The following is a 20,797-nucleotide window of genomic DNA, read 5'->3' as shown; positions in this document are numbered from 1 at the left end:
GAATTCTTCCAACCAGCTGTGCATGCTGCCATCCTCTCTCTTATGCAGCCTTAAGTTTGTCTGTCCATGGTTCCCATCTTTGCTTTATATCCCTGGTCTTACCACGCTCTTCTGAAGTACCCATCCTTTCCTTCAAATACTTTTAGGAAAAAGGTCTGATAATAGTGATTTATAATGTAGTTGGATTTAAGTCGTTGTTTTACCTCTCAAGAGGCATTTACATTTTGACTTTTCCTATAAATGTGAATGAAAAGATACCTCTTTCAAAAAATTTAGAGCTTCCCTGTGCAAGTGTTGGAGGTCTCAGGGAGGAGAGTTCTCCCTGCTGGTTCTTTTGAATCACACCAAATGAATGGCTTGCTACTGTTCCCTCCCACCTTCATATTGTCCGTGGTTTTTCCCACCTCCTTAGCTATACAGCTGCTGTTCCTCCTGCCTAAAATGTCTGAACATTCCCTCAGTGTTCAGCTCAGCCCACATCTTACATCTTCCCTAAGGATGTTTTTCTGCTGCTATCATTCATTTTCCTCCTATGAGTTCCTCTGTTATATTGCATCACCATCAATGAGGTTGGCATTTCTTCATTCTTTGTTTCAATTGACTCATTTCCTTTCTCCCAACTTAGTGTCTTCTTCAAGAACACTGATCCTGTATTTCTGTTTTCTATTTAAACAGCGCCTAGCAAAGAGACAGGAATGGCAGTCAATGAATACCCAAATAGACATGAGAATATGTCTAGGCCCATGTATATTTATGTATATTTTATCTAGCAGCATTTTGCTAAATGAATTTATCCTTCATTAGAAGAAGAAAACATATCATACTTAAGGACCATTATTAAAAATTCTTAAAATTAAAAAAGTAGACCTGTCTGGGCACAGTGGCACATGCCCGTAATCTCATTACTTTGGGAGGCTGAGGTGGGAGGACCGCTTGAGGCCAGGAGTTTAAGGCCAGCCCAGATAACATAGTAAGACCCCATCTCTAAAAACAAAAAAGAAATTAAAAATTAGCCAGGCACGGTGGTATGCACCTGTAGTCCCAGCAACTCAGGAGGCTGAGGTGTGGGAGGATGGTGTGAGCCCAGAGGTTCAAGGCTGTGGTGAGCTAGGTCACTCCATGCACACCAGCGTTATGACAAAGCAAGACTCCATCTCAAAAAAAAAGAAAAAGAACAACTTTTTTTTTCTATAAATGCTAATATCTGAAGAAAATTTTGATTTTTACTTCTTAACAGGTGGTTTGTTCTGGATGCAGAAACCAGAGATCTAGTTTCTATCCACACAGACGGGAATGAACAGCTCTCTGTGATGCGCTACTCAATAGGTAGGCAAATTTACTCCCACCTCCCAAGCATGGCATTCACAGCACTTCACTGCAATTGCATAGTTTTACTTCTGATAAGGCTGACTACTTTTTTCTCTCTTTAGAGTTGTTAAGTATTAAATCTGTTTCCCCCAACATCAAATTAAATTCTGCTGCCAGAAACTGCAAAAGATCTGCTAAAGTTTAAACAACATTCTGAATCATCAAATTTAAAATGGACAGCTGCATTTGCAATTGAAAGCAGAATAAAGTGCAGTCAGATCCCCTTTTTCCGGAACTACACATACTTAGAATTTTGAATAGGTATTAGGCTAAATGTCACATCTGGTTAGCAAGCTTTTCTTTATTTATAAGAGAATGTAAAAGAAATTACAGCGAAATTCAAAATACGCAAATTGTATAGGCCCTTCAAGTCCTTTAGAATCTAGTGCATTGTTTCGGTTACATAGTAATGATTGGTTTGTTAATTAAATACTTAGCAATTCTCTATAAGAATTTGATATATTCCTTTAGCCTGCTTGAGAATAATTATTTGTACTTTATTCACAATATTAAGTTTCTGTGATAATACTCCAGTTACCTTTTCTTGTTATTAATGTAGCTTTGATTCACACCACTCTTCCCTGGAGTTAGTCTGACATTGTCTTTATTTGAAAATATATGCCAATAGTTGTTGCATTAGCACGGGATCCAGAGAATCTTTTTGATTGCTTCTCAGTTGTTTCAAAGGAAGCACAGAGAGTAGTATTCTTTAAATTGAACAAGGAAGGAAAAGTATGTACTTTAAGCTATAAGCCTTTTGAGTCCTCATGAAGCACAAAAATTTTAACATTTTTCTGGGGTTTGTTTTGTTTTATTGTTTTTTAGTGCTGTAGTAGCAAATAACCACTGCAAATACAGCTGTCGAATTCCAGAGATGACGTGGACTTTATTGACCATTTGTTACATGCTTAGCACTGTGGTGGGTACAGGGAAGGACACCACAAAAGAAAGGAATATGGTCTCTTCCGAAGAGCACCTGTTCTGTAATTGGACAGATCATATATGCTAGCTGAACTAAGCCCCTGTCCACTCAGCCTGCCATGTAAACACTGTACCCTTCCACCCAAGAAGGCAGGATAACCTCTGGAGCTGGTTTTCAACTAACTAGAAGATGAGGCCTAGAGTCCAAGGCCTGTAAGCATCTCCAAGAAGGGATTGTGTATTAGACTGGATGACCATTTATTTTTCAAATGTACTTAGTGGATAGGATTCATTCATTAATTGCCAAATAGTTAAATTGATGAGATTTAACAGCATTTGTAAAATCAGTAAAATAACAGTAAATACATTTATCAATATATTTCTCTAGTCAACACTGACCTATTTTATTCTAGATGGTACCTTCCTGGCTGTAGGATCTCATGACAACTTTATTTACCTCTATGTAGTCTCTGAAAATGGAAGAAAATATAGCAGATATGGAAGGTGCACTGTAAGTAGTGAAGTAGAACAAGTTGTAAAATTATTGGGAAATTTTACTTCCGTTAAAAACAAATTTTTACATCGATGTGTGTGTTGTTTCATGTCGTTAGCTGCTTTAATCTCTGTCTTTGAAAACTGGAACTGGTAATACATGATAGCAGAACATTAGAGTTCCCTGTGTGCTCTAAAAAGACATCTCCTTTTGATGGGGGTGTAATATTTGTCACTCTGTGACTAGTTTTAAAACTGTTTCTTAAAGCTATTTCCATAGGAAACCTTTAGAATAACACTTTTTGAAAATTGAATGAGTCAGAAATAAAAGAACATCTCATGTTTAATCTTAACTCCTATGATTCTGCCCACCTCAACACCCTACAACATCCTATATCACTTCTCTGCCACTGAAAATAAAAGAATGTATATGGATATTTGTCTGCATTTAAGAGAGTTAACAGAAAGGTTGTTTCCTGTAATTTATTGCCTACTTCTGCCTTAATTGGGTTATAATTATAGAATGAAAATTGGATTAAATTTCTGTAAGCATGACAAGTACTGAATGTACAGCAGGCATTCCCCTAGCAAACGAAATGGCTTAGGCACCAGGAATATGTACAACATGTGTTCCTTTGTCCTCAAGAAGTACAGTCCAGCTCAGGCCAGGAAGAGAAAGGTAGGCAGTGTAGCACAGTGGTTAAGAGCACAGACTCTGAGCCAGACTACCTGAATTTGAATTCTTTAACAGTCTTTACCACAAAACAGTTCATTTTAGGGAAACACTTAAAAGAATTAGTTTTTAGAAGCATATACATCTTGTAATAAGCAAAATAAACTTCAATATGGGTCTGAAATTTATTTTGCTTATTATATTTAAGCAAAAACTAGGCCATGTACTATTTGAGGAAGCAGACTTATTTGCCTTTTTGCATATTTTATACCATATGTTAAAACCAGAGTCCATTTGTAAACTAGTCTACAAACAACTTCAGAGTTTAGAATTTGTCCAAAATATTTTTGTTTGCCTTGACAATAATGAATCATTATCCATTAATTTATTTAAATCTATCTTTTAATTTATCAACTTAATGTTTGTCTTATGGAATAGTACACAACATGATTAAATGAGATATTCCACCAAAGAAGTTTTCAGATCACTGAAGTTTACCCTACCAGACCCCCAATTTTTTTTGTTTTGTTTTGTTTTCTGTTTTTTTAATCTTGTTTTCACTTTTGAGACAGGGTCTTACTCTGTCACCCAGGCTGGAGCGCAGTGCCTCAAACTCCTGGGCTGAAGCAATTCTCCTGCCTCAGCCTCCTGACTAGCTGGCACCATAGGTGTGTGCCACCTTGCCCGGCTCACTTTTTTTATTTTTCATAGAGATGAGGTCTCCCTATGTTGTCCAGGCTGGTCTCAAACTCCTGGCCTCAAGCAGTCCTCCCACCTCAGCCTCCCAAAGTGATGAGATTAGGCATGAGCCACTGCACCTGTCCGGTTTTTAATCTCAACCTTTTTTAAAAAAAAAAGTCCATACCTTAATAAACAGTATATCAAATATGACTTAATCTTGTAGAATCAAGATTTTACAGGTAGCCCTGTAGCACTTAGCCCACTTTTCAGAGAAGATTAACGACTTGTCATTGGTGTCATCTTGTGACGTAATGGCAGATCAAGGACTTGAACACAGTTCTACTAACTCTTAGTAGAGCCGACTTTCCAATGTACAGTAATGCCTCAGGTTTTTCATTACGTGTCTTATTTTACTGTACAACTGATCCAGAAGAGAGAGCAATGTGTGATATGGAATAATCAGAATGACTTGGAAGTATTGAGAAATGGCAAGTTTGTCAAATGCATGAGACTTGTCCTAATCCAGTTAGGCAGTTCTTTGAAGCGTTTGAAGAAAGTATTAATTTGAGATACCCATAGGAACTGTTAAAAGTTTGCAGTACCGTTTGAGGTTGTAATGAAAGGTTCAACTATTCTGCATTCCTAATTGTCTTCGGTTTTGTGCTTTGCTTCTAGCTTTCAGTTCTTGCTGCCTGTTTCCACCGGCTGGTCTTATAGTCAGTCCCCTGCTTTTATCTATTGTCTGCTGTTATATAGGACAGGCAAAACTGGGTCAACACTGTCTCTGCTGCTTACTAGTTTGTGACTTTAGGCAAGTTAACTTCTCAGAGTTTTAATTTTATTATCTTAAAACTGGAGTTTATAATAGTTCGTACTTTATAGCATTGTTGTAAAGATGAGGTCTTTTTAAAACATAACAACTAGAACTACTCTCAAAGTTCCAAATACAAATGCTATTTTCTGTTTCTAGTAATTTTCCTGTTAACTACTCAACATTTAGGTGACTGTTATAGCTGCAGAAGCACAGTACGCTTAGAGCTTTAGGAAGTGTCACTAATAAACTATGATATCTCTAATTAAATGTCTATAAATTATAAATGTCTCTAATAAAAATAATAAAGTAAATCTTATAACTTACAATCTAACAAATTATAAGTTATATGCATTTGGAGTCTCTCTTCACAGTAGCTCTCTTTATGTGGAAATGTCAGTTGAAAAGATGGCTGGTACCCGAAGATGTGAAACAGCACTTCTTGGTAGAGGGCAGCTAGCTGATGCATGGGTCCCCTAATGAATGATGACATCATTATAGTCCAGGGCCTTGCTCTCAACTTCATAAGCTAAGAAACAAGCTTGTTATTACTCACACCTGTAATCCCAGCACTTTGGGAGGCCAAGGTGGGAGGATCACTGGAGTCCAGGAGTTTGACACCAGCCTGGGCAATTAACCAAGACCCTGTCTGTATTTAAAAAAAAAAAAAAAAAAGCTGTGCTTAATTTGCTCCAGAGTCATCTGACCTAGTTTTGAACCCTGGGTACACCAATTTTTTGTTAAGTAACTTCAGAAAAGTTACTTAACCTATCTATGCATCCTAACCATCTCACCTACTAAGTGGACATCCTCATTAAGGTTGCCATGAGATTTAGATGTGATGATGTATGCAAGGTACTTAGTAAATATTAGGTATTATTATTAGCATTATTTTCCATGACTAGATGAGCCTGGGTTGTACCTACGGGTATTTTTCAACATTTAACAGTAATCTATTAAAATTCAAAAATAGTTTTACAATGATGAGCATTGTGTATTTTCCTTGAAAGATTTTAAGTGTCCTGATTGACCTAAAGTTTCTACTCAGTTTTCAGTGGAATATTAAGGTTGTTTTATTATGTACCTGAGTGTCAACATAATGGCTTTCTGCTTGACTCAAATTCCTGTGTACCTTTTAACACTGTTACTCGAAGATCTTAGCCCAGGAGACAGTATATTTAAGTTGCAGTGATATCCTAAAAAGCATTACAAAATCTCTTGGAGTAGGCAAGAAGTGCTGGTAAAAGTAAGTTTGCTTTTTTGCCAGGATTTTGTTAATTGGAAATACACATCAAAAAGAGGGGGGAAAAAAAGAGTAAACACTTTATCTACCTAGAAATCGCCAAGAAAATAAATCCTGAAGTTAATGCAGGATTTCAGTAAGGTAATAGAATTCAGTATCACTGTGACGGTTAAGAATTATGTGTAGCACCAGGCCGGGCGCCGTGGCTCACACTTGTAATCCCAGCACATTGGGAGGCCAAGGCGGGCGGATCACAAGGTCAAGAGATCTACACCATCCTGGCTAACACGGTGAAACCCCATCTCTACTAAAAATACAAAAAATTAGCCGGGCCTGGTGGCGGGTGCCTGTAGTCCCAGCTACTTGGGAGGCTGAGGCAGGAGAATGGCATGAACCCGGGAGGCGGAGCTTGCAGTGAGCCAAGATGGCGCCACTGCACTCCAGCCTGGGCGACCGCGAGACTCCCATCTGAAAAAAAAAAAAAGTAGTACCTATTCACTTGAACACATCAGGGATATGGTCTCATTTAAAAGAGGCCATCAAGAACTGGGATCCTTTCTTTCTAAGCCATCTTATTAGTATGTTGCTTCCATCCTCAACATCATAACATGCTGCTGGAACTCCAGCCATCATCACCTAGTTCCAAGCAGAAGGGATTAGAGCAAGTGACAAAAGAGCACTCCTTCCACTAAGTCAGTTCTCAAGAGTTTTCCTGGAAGCCCCACACAATGACTTCTGCCACCCCTAACTTCAAAGGAGCTGGGAAATAATAGTGTTCTAGCTGGGCACTCAACAGAAGGGGGATAATGTGGATTGGAGAGGCAACTAGCAGGCTACACTCTAGTCACGAGGTAAAGACCACTTTTCCTCAAACCAGCAAAAGCATATCAAAAATGTGGGAGAAAAAATGCATTCACAATAGCAACAAAAACTAAATGCTTTGAGAATAAACATAGCAACAAAAGCACAGGAAGCTGTGTGAAACATTGCTGAAAGACATAACTAAGATCTGAAAGAATTAGACATAGCATGTTTCTAGATAACCTGATAAAGATATGTTTTCTACAAACTTCTCTAAGTTTGATATGATCTTCAGATTTTCAACATATTTATGGGATTAATAAAATAGTTCTAGTTCATCTGAAATTTTCCACGTATCACACAACTGTCATGGTTGGGAATAAGCAGATAGACTGATGGAACAGAAAAGCATCCAGGAACAGATTTATGTTTTTATGAAGTTTACTAAGTAATAAAAAGGGTATTTCAAATCAGTAGAGAAAGAATAGACTTCTCTACCTGTATTTTCCAATATGGCAATTACTAGCCACAACTTTCTGTTCATATCATTAAATGCAATTCAGTTCCCTGAGAGTGCAGCAACGTTTCAGTTACTTAGAAACCACAGGGGACTAGTTGCTACTGCATTGGACTGCACTGATACAGATATTTTTTATCACTGCAGAAAGTTCCACTGAACAGCATAGCTCTAAATGGACAAAAGTTAGGTCCTAAATTGAGACCTTGGTTGATTGGTTGCTTGGTTGTTTGGTTGTTTTTTAACTCCCCAGGTAATTTTAAAGCAGTTGCAAACCACTGATTCAGGTGATAATCATCATGCAGTTGACAAAGATTTAACTCAAATATTTCTGAATTTTTTCTCCATAGCCATATTCTTTCACTTTGTCACTTGGGATTATTTTTGTGGTAACACCATATGGCTATTTAGTGACAATAATGAAAGGGCCAGCTTAGAATACTTTTTTGTTTGTCTTCAAGGAGATATACTAGAATTTGCTCCTGTGTTTGTGCCCATGGAGTAAAGTTTGAGGCTTTTTTCTAAGCTGTGCATACACTTTGCATTAGCCTGTGAGTTGGGTAGAGGAAGGACACTGAGGTGATTTGTGGGGAGGGTAACATAGACCCCAACAGCTGCATTTCATCTTTTCTTTGCTTATTTATTGGAATTGATGCCAGGCAGAAAATACTTTCATTTCTAAATATGAGTTAATAACTTTCCTAAGATCTTTTCTAAATTTGGGGACTTCTCCTACTCAAGAGTCCTTTTTGAGAATACTTTATGTTGATTTACCTTCTGAAAATAATCTGTGTCCAACATAGATGTTTTTTGCATGAATATTATGTATATATACAATGCTTTTGATGCTCTTCTAATTGAACTATTGAAAGCTTTGCACAAAGCTTTGCACAAAGATGCAGATAGTATTTTTAAATACTATTCCATTAGGGTGAAATTCTCAGAGGCCTGTACTTTGCCATGACCAATCTTGTTAAATCTTCATCCATGTAGCAAGTTTTAATTTCAGAAGCATGGCTTCCCCAGACGCCAGAGCCAGGCTCATGTGCACTATGAAAAGGATGTATGAACCCTGCCATACTCAGAAAATAGCCAACATCCATGTGCATCTTGCTGTCTCTGAAAATTGATTTCTTAAGTTAGTAGGTCCCCTGTATGCCTAGCAAGTGATTCCCAACGTGTTTTCCAATATACTGCTTAATTCTAGTGATTTCAGAAAGCTTCACTTCTCAGATTCATATAATTTAAATTGGTTTAAATGTTTATTTCCCATACAGCACTATGGTGGAGATTCTGGCTCCAGAAAGGTTTGGGGACACATCGGTAGACTTCAGAATTAGATCGGTAGAATTAGAGTCATTGTTCTAATGTAAATCATTAAAAACTATCCCTAAGGTACACTGAATTTGTTAACTTACAAAATAAAATCCTGGTCAGGTGCAGTGGCTCACTATAATCCCAGCACTTTGGGAGGCTGGGGCAAGTGGATAACTTCAGGTCAGGAATTCGAGACCAGCCTGGCTAATGTGGTGAAACCCCGTCTCTACCAAAAAAAAACAAAAAACAAAAATTAGTGGGGCGTGGTGATGCGCACCTGTAGTCCCAGCTACTTGGGAGGCTGAGGTGGGAGGATCACTTGAACCCAGGAGGCGGAGGTTGCAGTGAGCCAAGATTATGCCACTGCACTCCAGCCTGGGTGAACAAGTGAGACTCTGTCTCAATTAAAAAAAAAAGAAAAAGTCTTAGAGGAAGAAAAGAATAGGTGAAAAAAAATAAAGGCCAGGTGCAGTGGCTCACACCTGTAATCCTAGCACTTTGGGAGGCTGAAGTGGGCATATCACTTGAGGCCAGGAGTTCGAGACCAGCCTGGCCAACACAGGGAAACCCCGTCTGTACTAAAAATAGAAAAAATTAGCTGGGATGGTGGTGCACACCTGTATTCCCAGCTACTCAGGAGGCTGAGGCATGAGAATCATTTGAACCTGAGAGGTGGAGATTGCAGTGAGCTGAGATTGTGCCACTGCACTCCAGACTGGGCAACAGAGACTCTGTCTCAAAATAAAAAGAATAAAATCATGTGACCAGAAAGCTAGTAATTGACCGGATACAGTGGCTCATGCCAGTAGTCCCAGCACTTTGGGAGGCTGAGGCTGGAGGATCGCTTGAGCCCGGGAGTTCAAGACCAGCCTCGGCGAGGTGGTGAAACGTTGTCTCTGCAGAAAATACAAAAATTAGCTGGGAGTGATGGCATGTGCCTATAGTCCCAGCTATGCAGGAGGCTGAGAAGTGGAAGGATCACCTGAGCCCAGGGGGGTCAAGGCTGCAGTGAGCCATGATAGCACCATTGTACTCCAGCCTTGGCAACAGAGTGAGACCCTGTCTCAAAAAAAAAGTTAGTAATTGAAAAAGCACAGTAGAAATTAAATGTGTTTCACCACAGACTGTAGGAGGTCAAAGCAAATTCAAGCCTCTGTCAGCTTTGGTGAACCATAAGATCTGTGTAATTTATCTGAAATAGTTTATTGCAAATGCTTAAGTGCTTATACGTGAAGCCAACAAAAATTAGTGTTTCGTAGTTTTTTTGTTTTAATTCCCACAGTGTTAAAACCTAAGCAGAAAAAGATCGTTGTTTCCTGCTTAAGGAATGTTTTAAGGAATCATGATTATATTGAGACCTACTGTTCTGATGGAGTACAGCGTTGGGTGAATTTTCCCCAAAACATTCTTTAGAGATAGTCTTTCTAGGATACCTCCATAGACCATATACGGGTGCTGTATTCCTCAGCTTCTGAGTTGTACCATGGATAATTCAGAAGTAGCCCAGGAAAATTGTATTCCTTATGCCTTATGCACAACTTATAACCAACACTTCATTCTCAAAAATGGAGTCACTCTCATGGGGACACCAGTGACGTGAAATAAGGCCAGAGGGTGTGGTATGTGTTGCAATGTCCTGTAAGATACAAGTTTAAGAGACTGTCTTTCTTGGAAGTGTCTAATACAGGTAGTAGGTACTAGTTTCTGGTATCTAGATAGGCCAGAAAGTTTCTCCCAGGTTTCAAGTGCTGAGGATTTGCTGTGAGCCTGCTCAGTTCTAGAGGGTGTGACACTGCTTCCTCTCCTTTAGAAATTCCAACAAATGTGTATTCAGAAACAGTATTGGCTAGCTGTTGAACTGTTTATCATTCAGAACTCTAAATGCTTTCTAACAATTTATCTGTTATTTTCTAGGGACATTCCAGCTACATCACACACCTTGACTGGTCCCCAGACAACAAGTATATAATGTCTAACTCGGGAGACTATGAAATATTGTACTGTAAGTATGAATGATTTTATATATATATATGCTATGATTTATATATATATATGCTAAGATGTGTCTGTCAGGGGCGCTAATGAACAGGCTGCATGGAATCTGAATTGTGCAGAGAATGCTTGCCAACCTCTTTAACCTGACAAAGCATATGTTATGCTGAGCTAAGGTAATGAGAATCTCAAATGTGATTCACTTCTCCAAGAGTAATGAATTAATGTTAATAGTGTAGAACAGAAGGCACATGTAGTAATAAGAAATTACTCTGTCAAATTGATGCTGCTCTGAATGGTTTTTCATTTAATTACTTCTCCTGGAGGCAGGGAGGAATATGATAGATGGGCATTTATGCTTTTTAGAGGAAAAAAAAAAAAACTTCCATGGGAAACAGTTTGTAGTTTTATAAACCCTGTTAAAGTGAACACTTTCTTTTCCTTTTTAAATGTGTCTTAATGTTTTTCAGTGTATGGATTATAAATACAAGTAAACGTGGCTAGTTTGAATCAAGATGCACTTTCAAATACATTTGTACACAAGCACTATGATTATACTTCCTGTTTCTAAATTTAAAGGGGACATTCCAAATGGCTGCAAACTAATCAGGAATCGATCGGATTGTAAGGACATTGATTGGACGACATATACCTGTGTGCTAGGATTTCAAGTATTTGGTAAGGACACGACACCTGATGTAAAGAAGTGGTTTGTGGGTTTTTTATATATAATATTTACTTGCTTAAATTTATAAATGAAAAATAGTCTGTGTATTCTTTAGCTTTATCACTATTAATGTCAGCCTCAGAGAAATTAAATGTATTAGGATTGAACCAACATGGGATTTGTATTTTGCAGAATCCAGCACTTTTGGTCCTTAATATGAAAGACAAGGAATTTACATAGTAGTACAGATTACCTTCCCGTTTTTCTTTAAGTGAAAATTGAAGTTATTAAATTTGGAAAGGCATTTTTAAATAGCTTGAGATACATGCCATACAATTCACCTAAAGTGTAAAATTCAGGCTGGGCGCGGTGGCTCACACCTGTAATTCTAGCACTTTGGGAGGCCGAGGTGGGCAAATCACCTGAGTTCAGGAGTTCGAGGCCAGCCTAGCCAACATGGTGAAACCCTGTCTCTGCTAAAAATACAAAAATTAGCTGGGCGTGGTGACGTGCACCTGTAATCCCAGTTAGATGGGAGGCTGAGGCAGAATTGCTTGAACCTGGGAGGCAGAGGCTGCAGTGAGCTGAGATTGTGCCACTGCACTCCAGCCTGGGTGACAGAGTGAGACTCCAGCTCATAAATAAATAAAGTGTAAAATTCAGTGGTTTTTGTATACTTAGTTGTGTGACCATCAAGGTCTAATTTTAGAACATTTTCATTACCCCACAAAGAAACTCTGTACCCATTAACAGTTACCCCATCTCTCTTATCCTCTACCCCACCCCCCAGCAACCACTAATCTGTTTTATTGATTTGCCTTTTCTGTACAGTTTATATAAGGGGAATCATACAATATTTGATCCACTGAGACTAGCTTCTGTGATTTAGCATAACGTTTTCAAGGTTTATCCACGTTGTAGCATACATCAGTACTTTACTCTTTTTATGGCTGAGTAATATCCCATTGTATGGATAGATGACATTTTGTTAATTCATTCATCAGTTGATGGACACTTGGGCTGTTTCTACTTTTCAGCTATTATGAATACCACTGCCGTGAACAGTCATGTGCAGGTTTTTGTGTAGACATGTTTTCATTTCTCTTGGGTATTTACCTAGGAGTAGAATTGCTGAGTCAAATGGTAACTGTATGTTTACTCTTTTGAGCAACTGCCAGACTGTTTTCCACAGTGACTACATTTACATTTCCACCAGCAGTGTACGAGGGTTCCGGTTCCTCCATGTCCTTGTCAGTGTATTTTATTATTATTTTGCGTGTGGATGTCTAGTTGCCTTACACCACTTGTTGAAATACAAAGGCATTTTTAGGAGAATTATATAAAGATAACTATGTCGGGCTTCTTCCTAATCTGACGTTTTGTAACTTTCTGGAAATCTGACCTCTATGACTGTTTTCTAAGCCTTCCTCAGTATTTAGGTATCCTTCTGAAAGGGTTAGAAGATAGATGGAAAAGTTAAAATAATAAAGCGTTATTTGCAAAGAATTAAAAAGAAGTGTTATGCTCAGGTAATTAAAATACTGGATATGGATGTGGCACCAATACCTAAAGCAATACACAAAAATTAATATTTTCTCTTTAACAATATATCTCTGCCTTCTGAAAATTGGGTTCTCCAGCCTGATCATAGATCTGAACATTTCTTTATGCTATGTGCATTAGGAAAATAATCCATTATAGGTGGTTGTTCTAAACACAAGTGCTATCAAGACAGAGAAGCCTAATAGGCCAGGAAGAAATTAAAAACAAAATAATTCTGTCCATAAACAATTTCATTATTCTAGGTGAAAATGAAGCAGTGACCCATAGCTGGTAGCTTCTGTGGTTATTTTAATGAAGACACTATTTATTTAAATTATTAAGAGAGACCAATTTTAAAGTATTTTGACTTGTTTTTAGCAAATTTACCAAAAACATATTTGTTCTCTAGAGTAGCATTCAACCACAAGTGGCCAACATCTCAACCCTTAAATCTTCCATAGTTTCAATCTAGCCTAATAGAGGTTTGTGAAAATTATGTTCGACATGGTCATTAGTGCTGCATAATGATTCAGAATAATTAAATTTGACGTGTCTTATCTTGGGACATAATCTTTCCAGGAAAATTATATGGGATAGCATGCTAAACTAGTGGATGGCCTATGCTTTCTAAAAGAAATAATCTCTCTGAGGTTTTCTTGGAGGTGCTTGCCTGAAAGAAAACCTAGACTCCACTTTGAAGACTTGGTGTTATGGCTTTGTTTTTGAACCTTGTCTATACAAGTAACTGATTCCCTCCATCCAGAAACTTTAAAAAGGAAGAGCTTATTGCTGAGGTGTAAGTCAAGCTGAAAGTAAAATAAATTATTAGCACCACCTGCTGGTTACCATTGAGTACCATTGAGTCTTGAAGTTTTCCATTTGGGGGCTATTTTGGTTTTTTATTAGTTAGATTTTGGACAGGACTTGATTTGAATGAAGAACAGTGTGAGCCACTGAGAAATTTGTAAAGGAAATGTTAACAGCTAAGAGTTTGAACATAGATAAAAGCTAAACAGATTCTAAAATAAAATAAACATATATAGCATCACAGTTATATTTCTTCAGCTAATTTTTCTGCATCCCTGTGTTTCCATATCAAAGGTGTCTGGCCAGAAGGATCTGATGGGACAGATATCAATGCACTGGTGCGATCCCACAATAGAAAGGTGATAGCTGTTGCCGATGACTTTTGTAAAGTCCATCTGTTTCAGTATCCCTGCTCCAAAGCAAAGGTAAACTCACTTTAATAGAAACTAATGTTATAAGGCCTTCTGTCCAGGGATGATTTTGCATCCATAGCAAGAAAATATAGGTTACTGATTCCTCTCCATGATACTCCAGTGCACAGAGGGAGATAAGGGCCATCGGTGAGCATCCAGCCAGGCAGTGCTTGTCTTCTCCCCCTTCCTAAGGCTAAGGAGAAGTGAGCTGTAGAAATGACGACTGATGATGTTATTCCTGTTTCTTTATTGTCCGGTTGCTTTTTATTTTGATTTGTTGGCAATTTAAAATCTCTCCTAAATATTTTAAAATCTTTTATTTGTTGGATACATATTCAACGTTATAAAACTAATGGAACTGTTTCCCGAATGTCCTGTAATCCTACCAACATAGTAAATGTTCCCCTAACCATTTCAGAAGAAGAATTACTAAGCTCTCGCAAGTATACGACCAACATCTAGAAGAGACAGACTTTTAGCTATTTTTTTAAACATATAGTGTGAAAATACAGAGATGTCCAATTCTTCTGTTTTGTTTTTCCTATGTAAAGTGATAATACAAAGAAATAACGGCTAGCCTTATTCCTGAGATTTGATGGCTTCTGGCTTTAAATTGGATTGCCCATTTCACAAGCTGAGTTTACCCCCCTTACGTATCACCTCCATTTCTGAAACAGGCATGTCAAGAATGAGTTTAATTTTCCTGTCTGATTTATTTCATATAGGCTCCCAGTCACAAGTACAGTGCCCACAGCAGCCATGTCACCAATGTCAGTTTTACTCACAATGACAGTCACCTGATATCAACTGGTGGAAAAGACATGAGCATCATTCAGTGGAAACTTGTGGAAAAGTTATCTTTGCCTCAGAATGAGACTGTAGCGGATACTACTCTAACCAAAGCCCCCGTCTCTTCCACTGAAAGTGTCATCCAATCTAATACTCCCACACCGCCTCCTTCTCAGCCCTTAAATGAGACAGCTGAAGAGGAAAGTAGAATAAGCAGTTCTCCCACACTTCTGGAGAACAGCCTGGAACAAACTGTGGAGCCAAGTGAAGACCACAGCGAGGAGGAGAGTGAAGGGGGCAGCGGAGACCTTGGTGAGCCTCTGTATGAAGAGCCATGCAACGAGATAAGCAAGGAGCAGGCCAAAGCCACCCTTCTGGAGGACCAGCAAGACCCTTCGCCCTCGTCCTAACACCCTGGCTTCAGTGCAACTCTTTTCCTTCAGCTGCATGTGATTTTGTGATAAAGTTCAGGTAACAGGATGGGCAGTGATGGAGAATCACTGTTGATTGAGATTTTGGTTTCCATGTGATTTGTTTTCTTCAATAGTCTTATTTTCAGTCTCTCAAATGCAGCCAACTTTAAAGTTTTAGTTTGGTGTTTATTGAAAATTAACCAAACTTAATACTAGGAGAAGACTGAAACATTAATGATGTCTCACAAATTACTGTGTACCTAAGTGGTGTGATGTAAATACTGGAAACAAAAACAGCAGTTGCATTGATTTTGAAAACAAACCCCCTTGTTATCTGAACATGTTTTCTTCAGGAACAGCCAGAGGTATCACAAACACTGTTACTCATCTACTGGCTCAGACTGTACTACTTTTTTTTTTTTTTCCTGAAAAAGAAACCAGAAAAAAATGTACTCTTACTGAGATACCCTCTCACCCCAAATGTGTAATGGAAAACTTTTAATTAAGAAAAACTTCAGTTTTGCCAAGTGCAATGGTGTTGCCTTCTTTAAAAAATGCCGTTTTCTTACACTACCAGTGGATGTCCAGACATGCTCTTAGTCTACTAGAGAGGTGCTGCCTTTTCTAAGTCATAATGAGGAACAGTCCCTTAATTTCTTGTGTGCAACTCTGTTTTATCCTAGAACTAAGAGAGCATTGGTTTGTTAAAGAGCTTTCAATGTATATTAAAACCTTCAATACTCAGAAATGATGGATTCCTCCAAGGAGTCCTTTACTAGCCTAAAAACATTCTCAAATGTTTGAGATTCAAGTGAATGGAAGGAAAACCACATGCCTTTAAAACTAAACTGTAAAAATTACCTGGCTAATTTCAGCTAAGCCTTCATCATAATTTGTTCCCTCAGTAATAGGAGAAATATAAATACAGTAAGTTTAGATTATTGAATTGGTGCTTGAAATTTATTGGTTTTGTTGTAATTTTATACAGATTATATGAGGGATAAGATACTCATCAAATTGCAAATTCTTTTTTTTACAGAAGTGTGGATAACAGTCACAGCAGTTTTTTTTACCAACAGCATACTTAACAGACTTGCTGTGTAGCAGTTTTTTTCTGGTGGAGTTGCTGTAAGTCTTGTAAGTCTAATGTGGCTATCCTACTCTTTTGGGCAATGCATGTATTATGCATTGGAAAGGTATTTTTTTTAAGTTCTGTTGGCTAGCTATGGTTTTCAGTACATTTCCTACTTTAAGAGTAATTACTGACAAATATGTATTTCCTGTATGTTTATACTTTGATTATAAAAAAGTATTTTGTTTTGATTTTTTAACTTGCTGCATTGTTTTGATACTTTTTATTTTTTTGGTCAAATCATGTTTAGAAACTTTGGATGAGTTAAGAAGTCTTAAGTATGCAGGCGTTTACGTGATTGTGCCATTCCAAAGTGCATCAGAACTGTCATTCCCTTCTAATATCTTCTCAGGAGTAATACAAATCAGGTATTTCATCATCATTTGGTAATATGAAAACTCCAGTGAACTCCCAAGGACATTTACAACATTTATATTCACACGCTGTATGGAAGGGTGTGGGTGTGTGTGAAGGGGCGAGTGGAGACACTGTGTGTATCTCTAGATAAGAAGATATGCACCACGTTGAAAATACTCAGTGTAGATCTCTATGTGTATAGGTATCTGTATATCTTTCCTTTTGTTTACAACTGTTAAAAAACCTCAAAATAGTTCTCTTCAAAAGAAGAGAGATTCCAAGCAACCCATCTTTCTTCAGTATGTTCTGTACATACTTATCGGAGCGCGCCAGTAAGTATCAGGCATATATATCTGTCTGTTAGCAGTGATTATTACATCATCAGATCAGCATGTGCTATACTCCCTGCAAGAAATATACTGACATGAACAGGCAGTTCTTGGAGAAGAAAGAGCATTTCTTTAAGTACCTGGGGAATACAGCTCTCGGTGATCAGCAGGGAGTTTATTTGAGGACATCAGTCACCTTTGGGGTTGCCATGTACAATGAGATTTATAATCATGATACTCTTCGGTGGTAGTTTCAAAAGACACTACTAATACGCAGGAAGCGTTCCAGCTATTTAATGCTGGCAACTACTGTTTAATGGTCAGTTAAATCTGTGATAATGGTTGGAAGTGGGTGGGGTTATGAAATTGTAGATGTTTTTAGAAAAACTTGTGAATGAAAATGAATCCAAGTGTTTCATGTGAAGATGTTGAGCCATTGCTATCATGCATTCCTGTCTCATGGCAGAAAATTTTGAAGATTAAAAAATAAAATAATCAAAATGTTTCCTCTTTCTAAGTGTGTCTTAACTCTTTCTTCATTTATACTGAGAGTTTCCATGACTATCCAGTTATCAGAAGGCATGACAATTCAGAAGACAACATTTATCAGTGGGCTACTGCTGCTGCTGTGGATAAAATCATTCTGGTAGTAACAAACTCCCATCTCATAATGTTAGAGGAAATTACTTCTGATTTATGCTCCCACTGAATATGTGGATAGCTTCGTTTTCACTTATTTCATGTCAGCACTTTCTCTAATGTTTAATATTGGATAATCCTGATAATCTTCGTTACCCATCCGACTAGGCTGCCTCGCAGTGTTAGCCTTTGTGAAGTACTTGAACTCAGTAGGCCATGGCATTCTCTGCTTTCTCCCATCTCTCCCATGTTGCTTAGTAACGCAGATCTTCTGTACACCACAATCACAAATTGGCTACTACAAATGTTTCTTTATAAAGAATAGGTTGATTGATAGTATTCCAAACATTCCCCAGTTTTACAATCATAGAAATGATGGGGTTTTCATTATTGCCTTACTCGTCCCTGGTGACTGAATATTCACAGCCACTTACATATACTAATCCATGAGAGGCTATCCTGGGGTAGGAGTTCCATTTTCACTGATTCTGAGACAGAATGGCTAGTGGGCACCAAAACAAACCCACTCAACAATGTGATTTTTCTTTACAAGTAAGAAAATCCAAAACTACTTCTATGGAGAAATGATGAATTAGATTTTGGGCACATTGAGGTGTTGTATTAGTGTAACTTATAGAAGGAACTAGTTTTCCAGCTTAAAGCTGGAAATAAAGGATAAGTACATGTTTTTAGGACCACGAAGGCTGAAGAGCAGATGGGCAGGATATGGACCAAGAAGAGCTGCCCCTGGAGGAGTACCTACTGTGGGCCCAACATCTCCCAATACCCAGGTGTTCAGGGATACAGGGAGGTGACTGTAGATGAAGAAATGAGTTTGGGAGATTTAGTAACCAGCCTATGTTCATTTAGATCATGGCCATGCTGAGACTTTATGTTCTAGAACTTCAGAATTTGTACTTCCTCCACTACACTAGGAGAAAGACATTCATTAGACATAGAAGGAAAGGACCAGGGTAGATTCACAGACTTACTTTGGAAAGGAGATAAGGGAAACAGAAGAGAGTCTGTGTCAGTCTTGGTCCTCAGTCTTGGACGAGGTGAGTCCACGACACAGCAGTGCTGCACATCTGTATCACCATCACTGAAGCCCTGCTGGAAAAGTCCCTTTGTCCAAGATGCCCACGACTGGAGTCTCCAGCAGCCACAGAAACAGAATGGTCTGTAGGTATGTTTCCTAAAAATAAACAGGTGCATCTCCTTGTGAAGGGGCAGCTCCTGCTCTCCTCACAGGGACTCATGTAATGTTAGTCATTTTGTGCTGATTGGTTCACCTTTTCCAAAAGAAACTTGAATTTCTGCTCTACCTTCCCTTCATTAATAGATCCTGATAATAGCCTTAAAAGCTTTGATGTAAAGAAGACATTTCCGGCTGCGCACGGTAGCTGACACCTGTAATCCCAGCACTTTGGGAGGCTGAGGCAGGTGATCACTGGAGCCCAGGAGTTCAAGACCAGCCTGGGCAACATGGTGAAACCCCATCTCTACCAAAAATACAGAAAAAAAAATCCAGGTGTGGTGGCGCGCACCTGTAGTCCCAGCTACTAGGGAGGCTGAGGTGGGAGAATCGCTTGAACCCAGGTGAGGTTGCAGTGAGCTGAGATTGCACCACTGCACTCCAGCCTGGGCAACAGAGGAGACCCTATCTCAAAAATAAACATTTCCTAGACAAAGCAAAAGGAAGAAGAACAAATAGAAAAGTTTGTCTCCTGGGAACATCAGCCTGTTTCATTTCTTTATCCACTATCTCTTCATGGGTGATGTCCTCAAGAGACCATGGCTTACTGAACTGACCACTTTTAAAGAAACTGCCAATCCAAACAGGACCACATTCATTACTAGATGTTGATGTATGCTTTTATTTATATTTATATTTATTTAAATTTAGAGACAGAGTCTCGCTCTGTCACCCAGGCTGGAGTGCAATGGCGTGATCTTAGCTCACTGCAACCTCCACCTCCTGGGTTCAAGCAATTCTCCTGCCTCAGCCTCCCAATTAGCTAGCTGGGATTACAGGCATGCGCCACCATGCCCAGATAATATTTTTTGTATTTTTAGTAGAGACAGGGTTTCACTTTATTGGCCAAGCTAGTCTTGAACTCCCAACCTCAGGTGATCGGCCTGCCTCGGCCTCCCAAAGTGGTGAATTACAGGCCTGATGTATGCTCTTAAAGGCCAAACAATTGTTCCCACATCCTCTCCCCTGTGTATCACAAAGCATCAGTATTTAAACATCCACCATGAGCCTTGTTGGATTCTGATTCAAACAAATGGTAGAAAACATTGAGACAATTGGGGAATTGTGAACACTGGATATTTCATAAGCAATTATTTTAAGTGTGACAATAGGCCAGGTGTCATGGCTCATGCCTGTAATCCCAGCACTTTGGGAGGCCGAGGCAGGCAGATCACTTCACATCGGGAGTTCTAGACCAGGCTGGCCAAAATGGTGAAACCTTGTCTCTACTAAAAATACAAAAATTAGCTAGATCTCGTGGTGCACACCTATAGTCCCAGCTACTTGGGAGGCTGAGGCATGAGAATCACTTGAACCTGGGAGGCGGAGGTTGCAGTGAGCCAAGATCACGCCACTGCACCTCAGCCTGGGCAACATAGCAAGACTGTGTCTCAAAAAAAAAAATAAGTAAAAAAGTTTAAAATGTGATAATAGAATGCAGTTTTTTAAAAAGCATCCTTAACTTGAAAATAAATAACAATTCAGAAATCTTGTAGAAAACCTAAAGGGCACCACTTCTATGTCTCAAAGGACAAAAACATGAAAAAATAGGCTGAAATAAAACCAAGGTGTTCAATGATTAAAATATGGCCCAGCCCCATGACTAGATGTTACTCAATGAAAACAGTTAACACTTCA

At 38.7% G+C, this 20,797-nt stretch overlaps 1 protein-coding gene across 12 annotated transcripts in view; it reads left to right on the top strand.

Annotated features, from left to right (window-relative positions):
• EML4 (EMAP like 4) overlaps nt 1-17,782 on the top strand; it is a 162,993-nt gene extending 145,211 nt beyond the window's left edge. For 6 of the 12 annotated variants that reach the window (XM_016948426.4, XM_016948427.4, XM_054678374.2 and 3 more), the window contains 6 exons: nt 1,238-1,326; nt 2,703-2,800; nt 10,739-10,826; nt 11,396-11,494; nt 14,127-14,257; nt 14,971-17,782. In XM_016948426.4, the coding sequence (XP_016803915.3) occupies nt 1,238-1,326; nt 2,703-2,800; nt 10,739-10,826; nt 11,396-11,494; nt 14,127-14,257; nt 14,971-15,444 (979 nt within the window). In that variant the 3' untranslated portion in view covers nt 15,445-17,782. Of the gene's footprint in view, nt 1-1,237; nt 1,327-2,702; nt 2,801-10,738; nt 10,827-11,286; nt 11,495-14,126; nt 14,258-14,970 lie in introns of all 12 variants that reach the window. The other 6 variants (XR_010149563.1, XR_010149562.1, XR_010149565.1 and 3 more) reach the window with 4 other exon arrangements.
• The last annotated feature ends 3,015 nt before the right edge of the window (nt 17,783-20,797 follow it).

Source organism: Pan troglodytes, chromosome 12, assembly GCF_028858775.2.
Source record: "Pan troglodytes isolate AG18354 chromosome 12, NHGRI_mPanTro3-v2.0_pri, whole genome shotgun sequence".
NCBI classification, from domain to species: Eukaryota; Metazoa; Chordata; class Mammalia; order Primates; family Hominidae; genus Pan; species Pan troglodytes.
The sequence above is the reverse complement of the archived record's forward strand: the minus strand, read 5'-3'. Positions and strand labels throughout refer to the sequence as shown.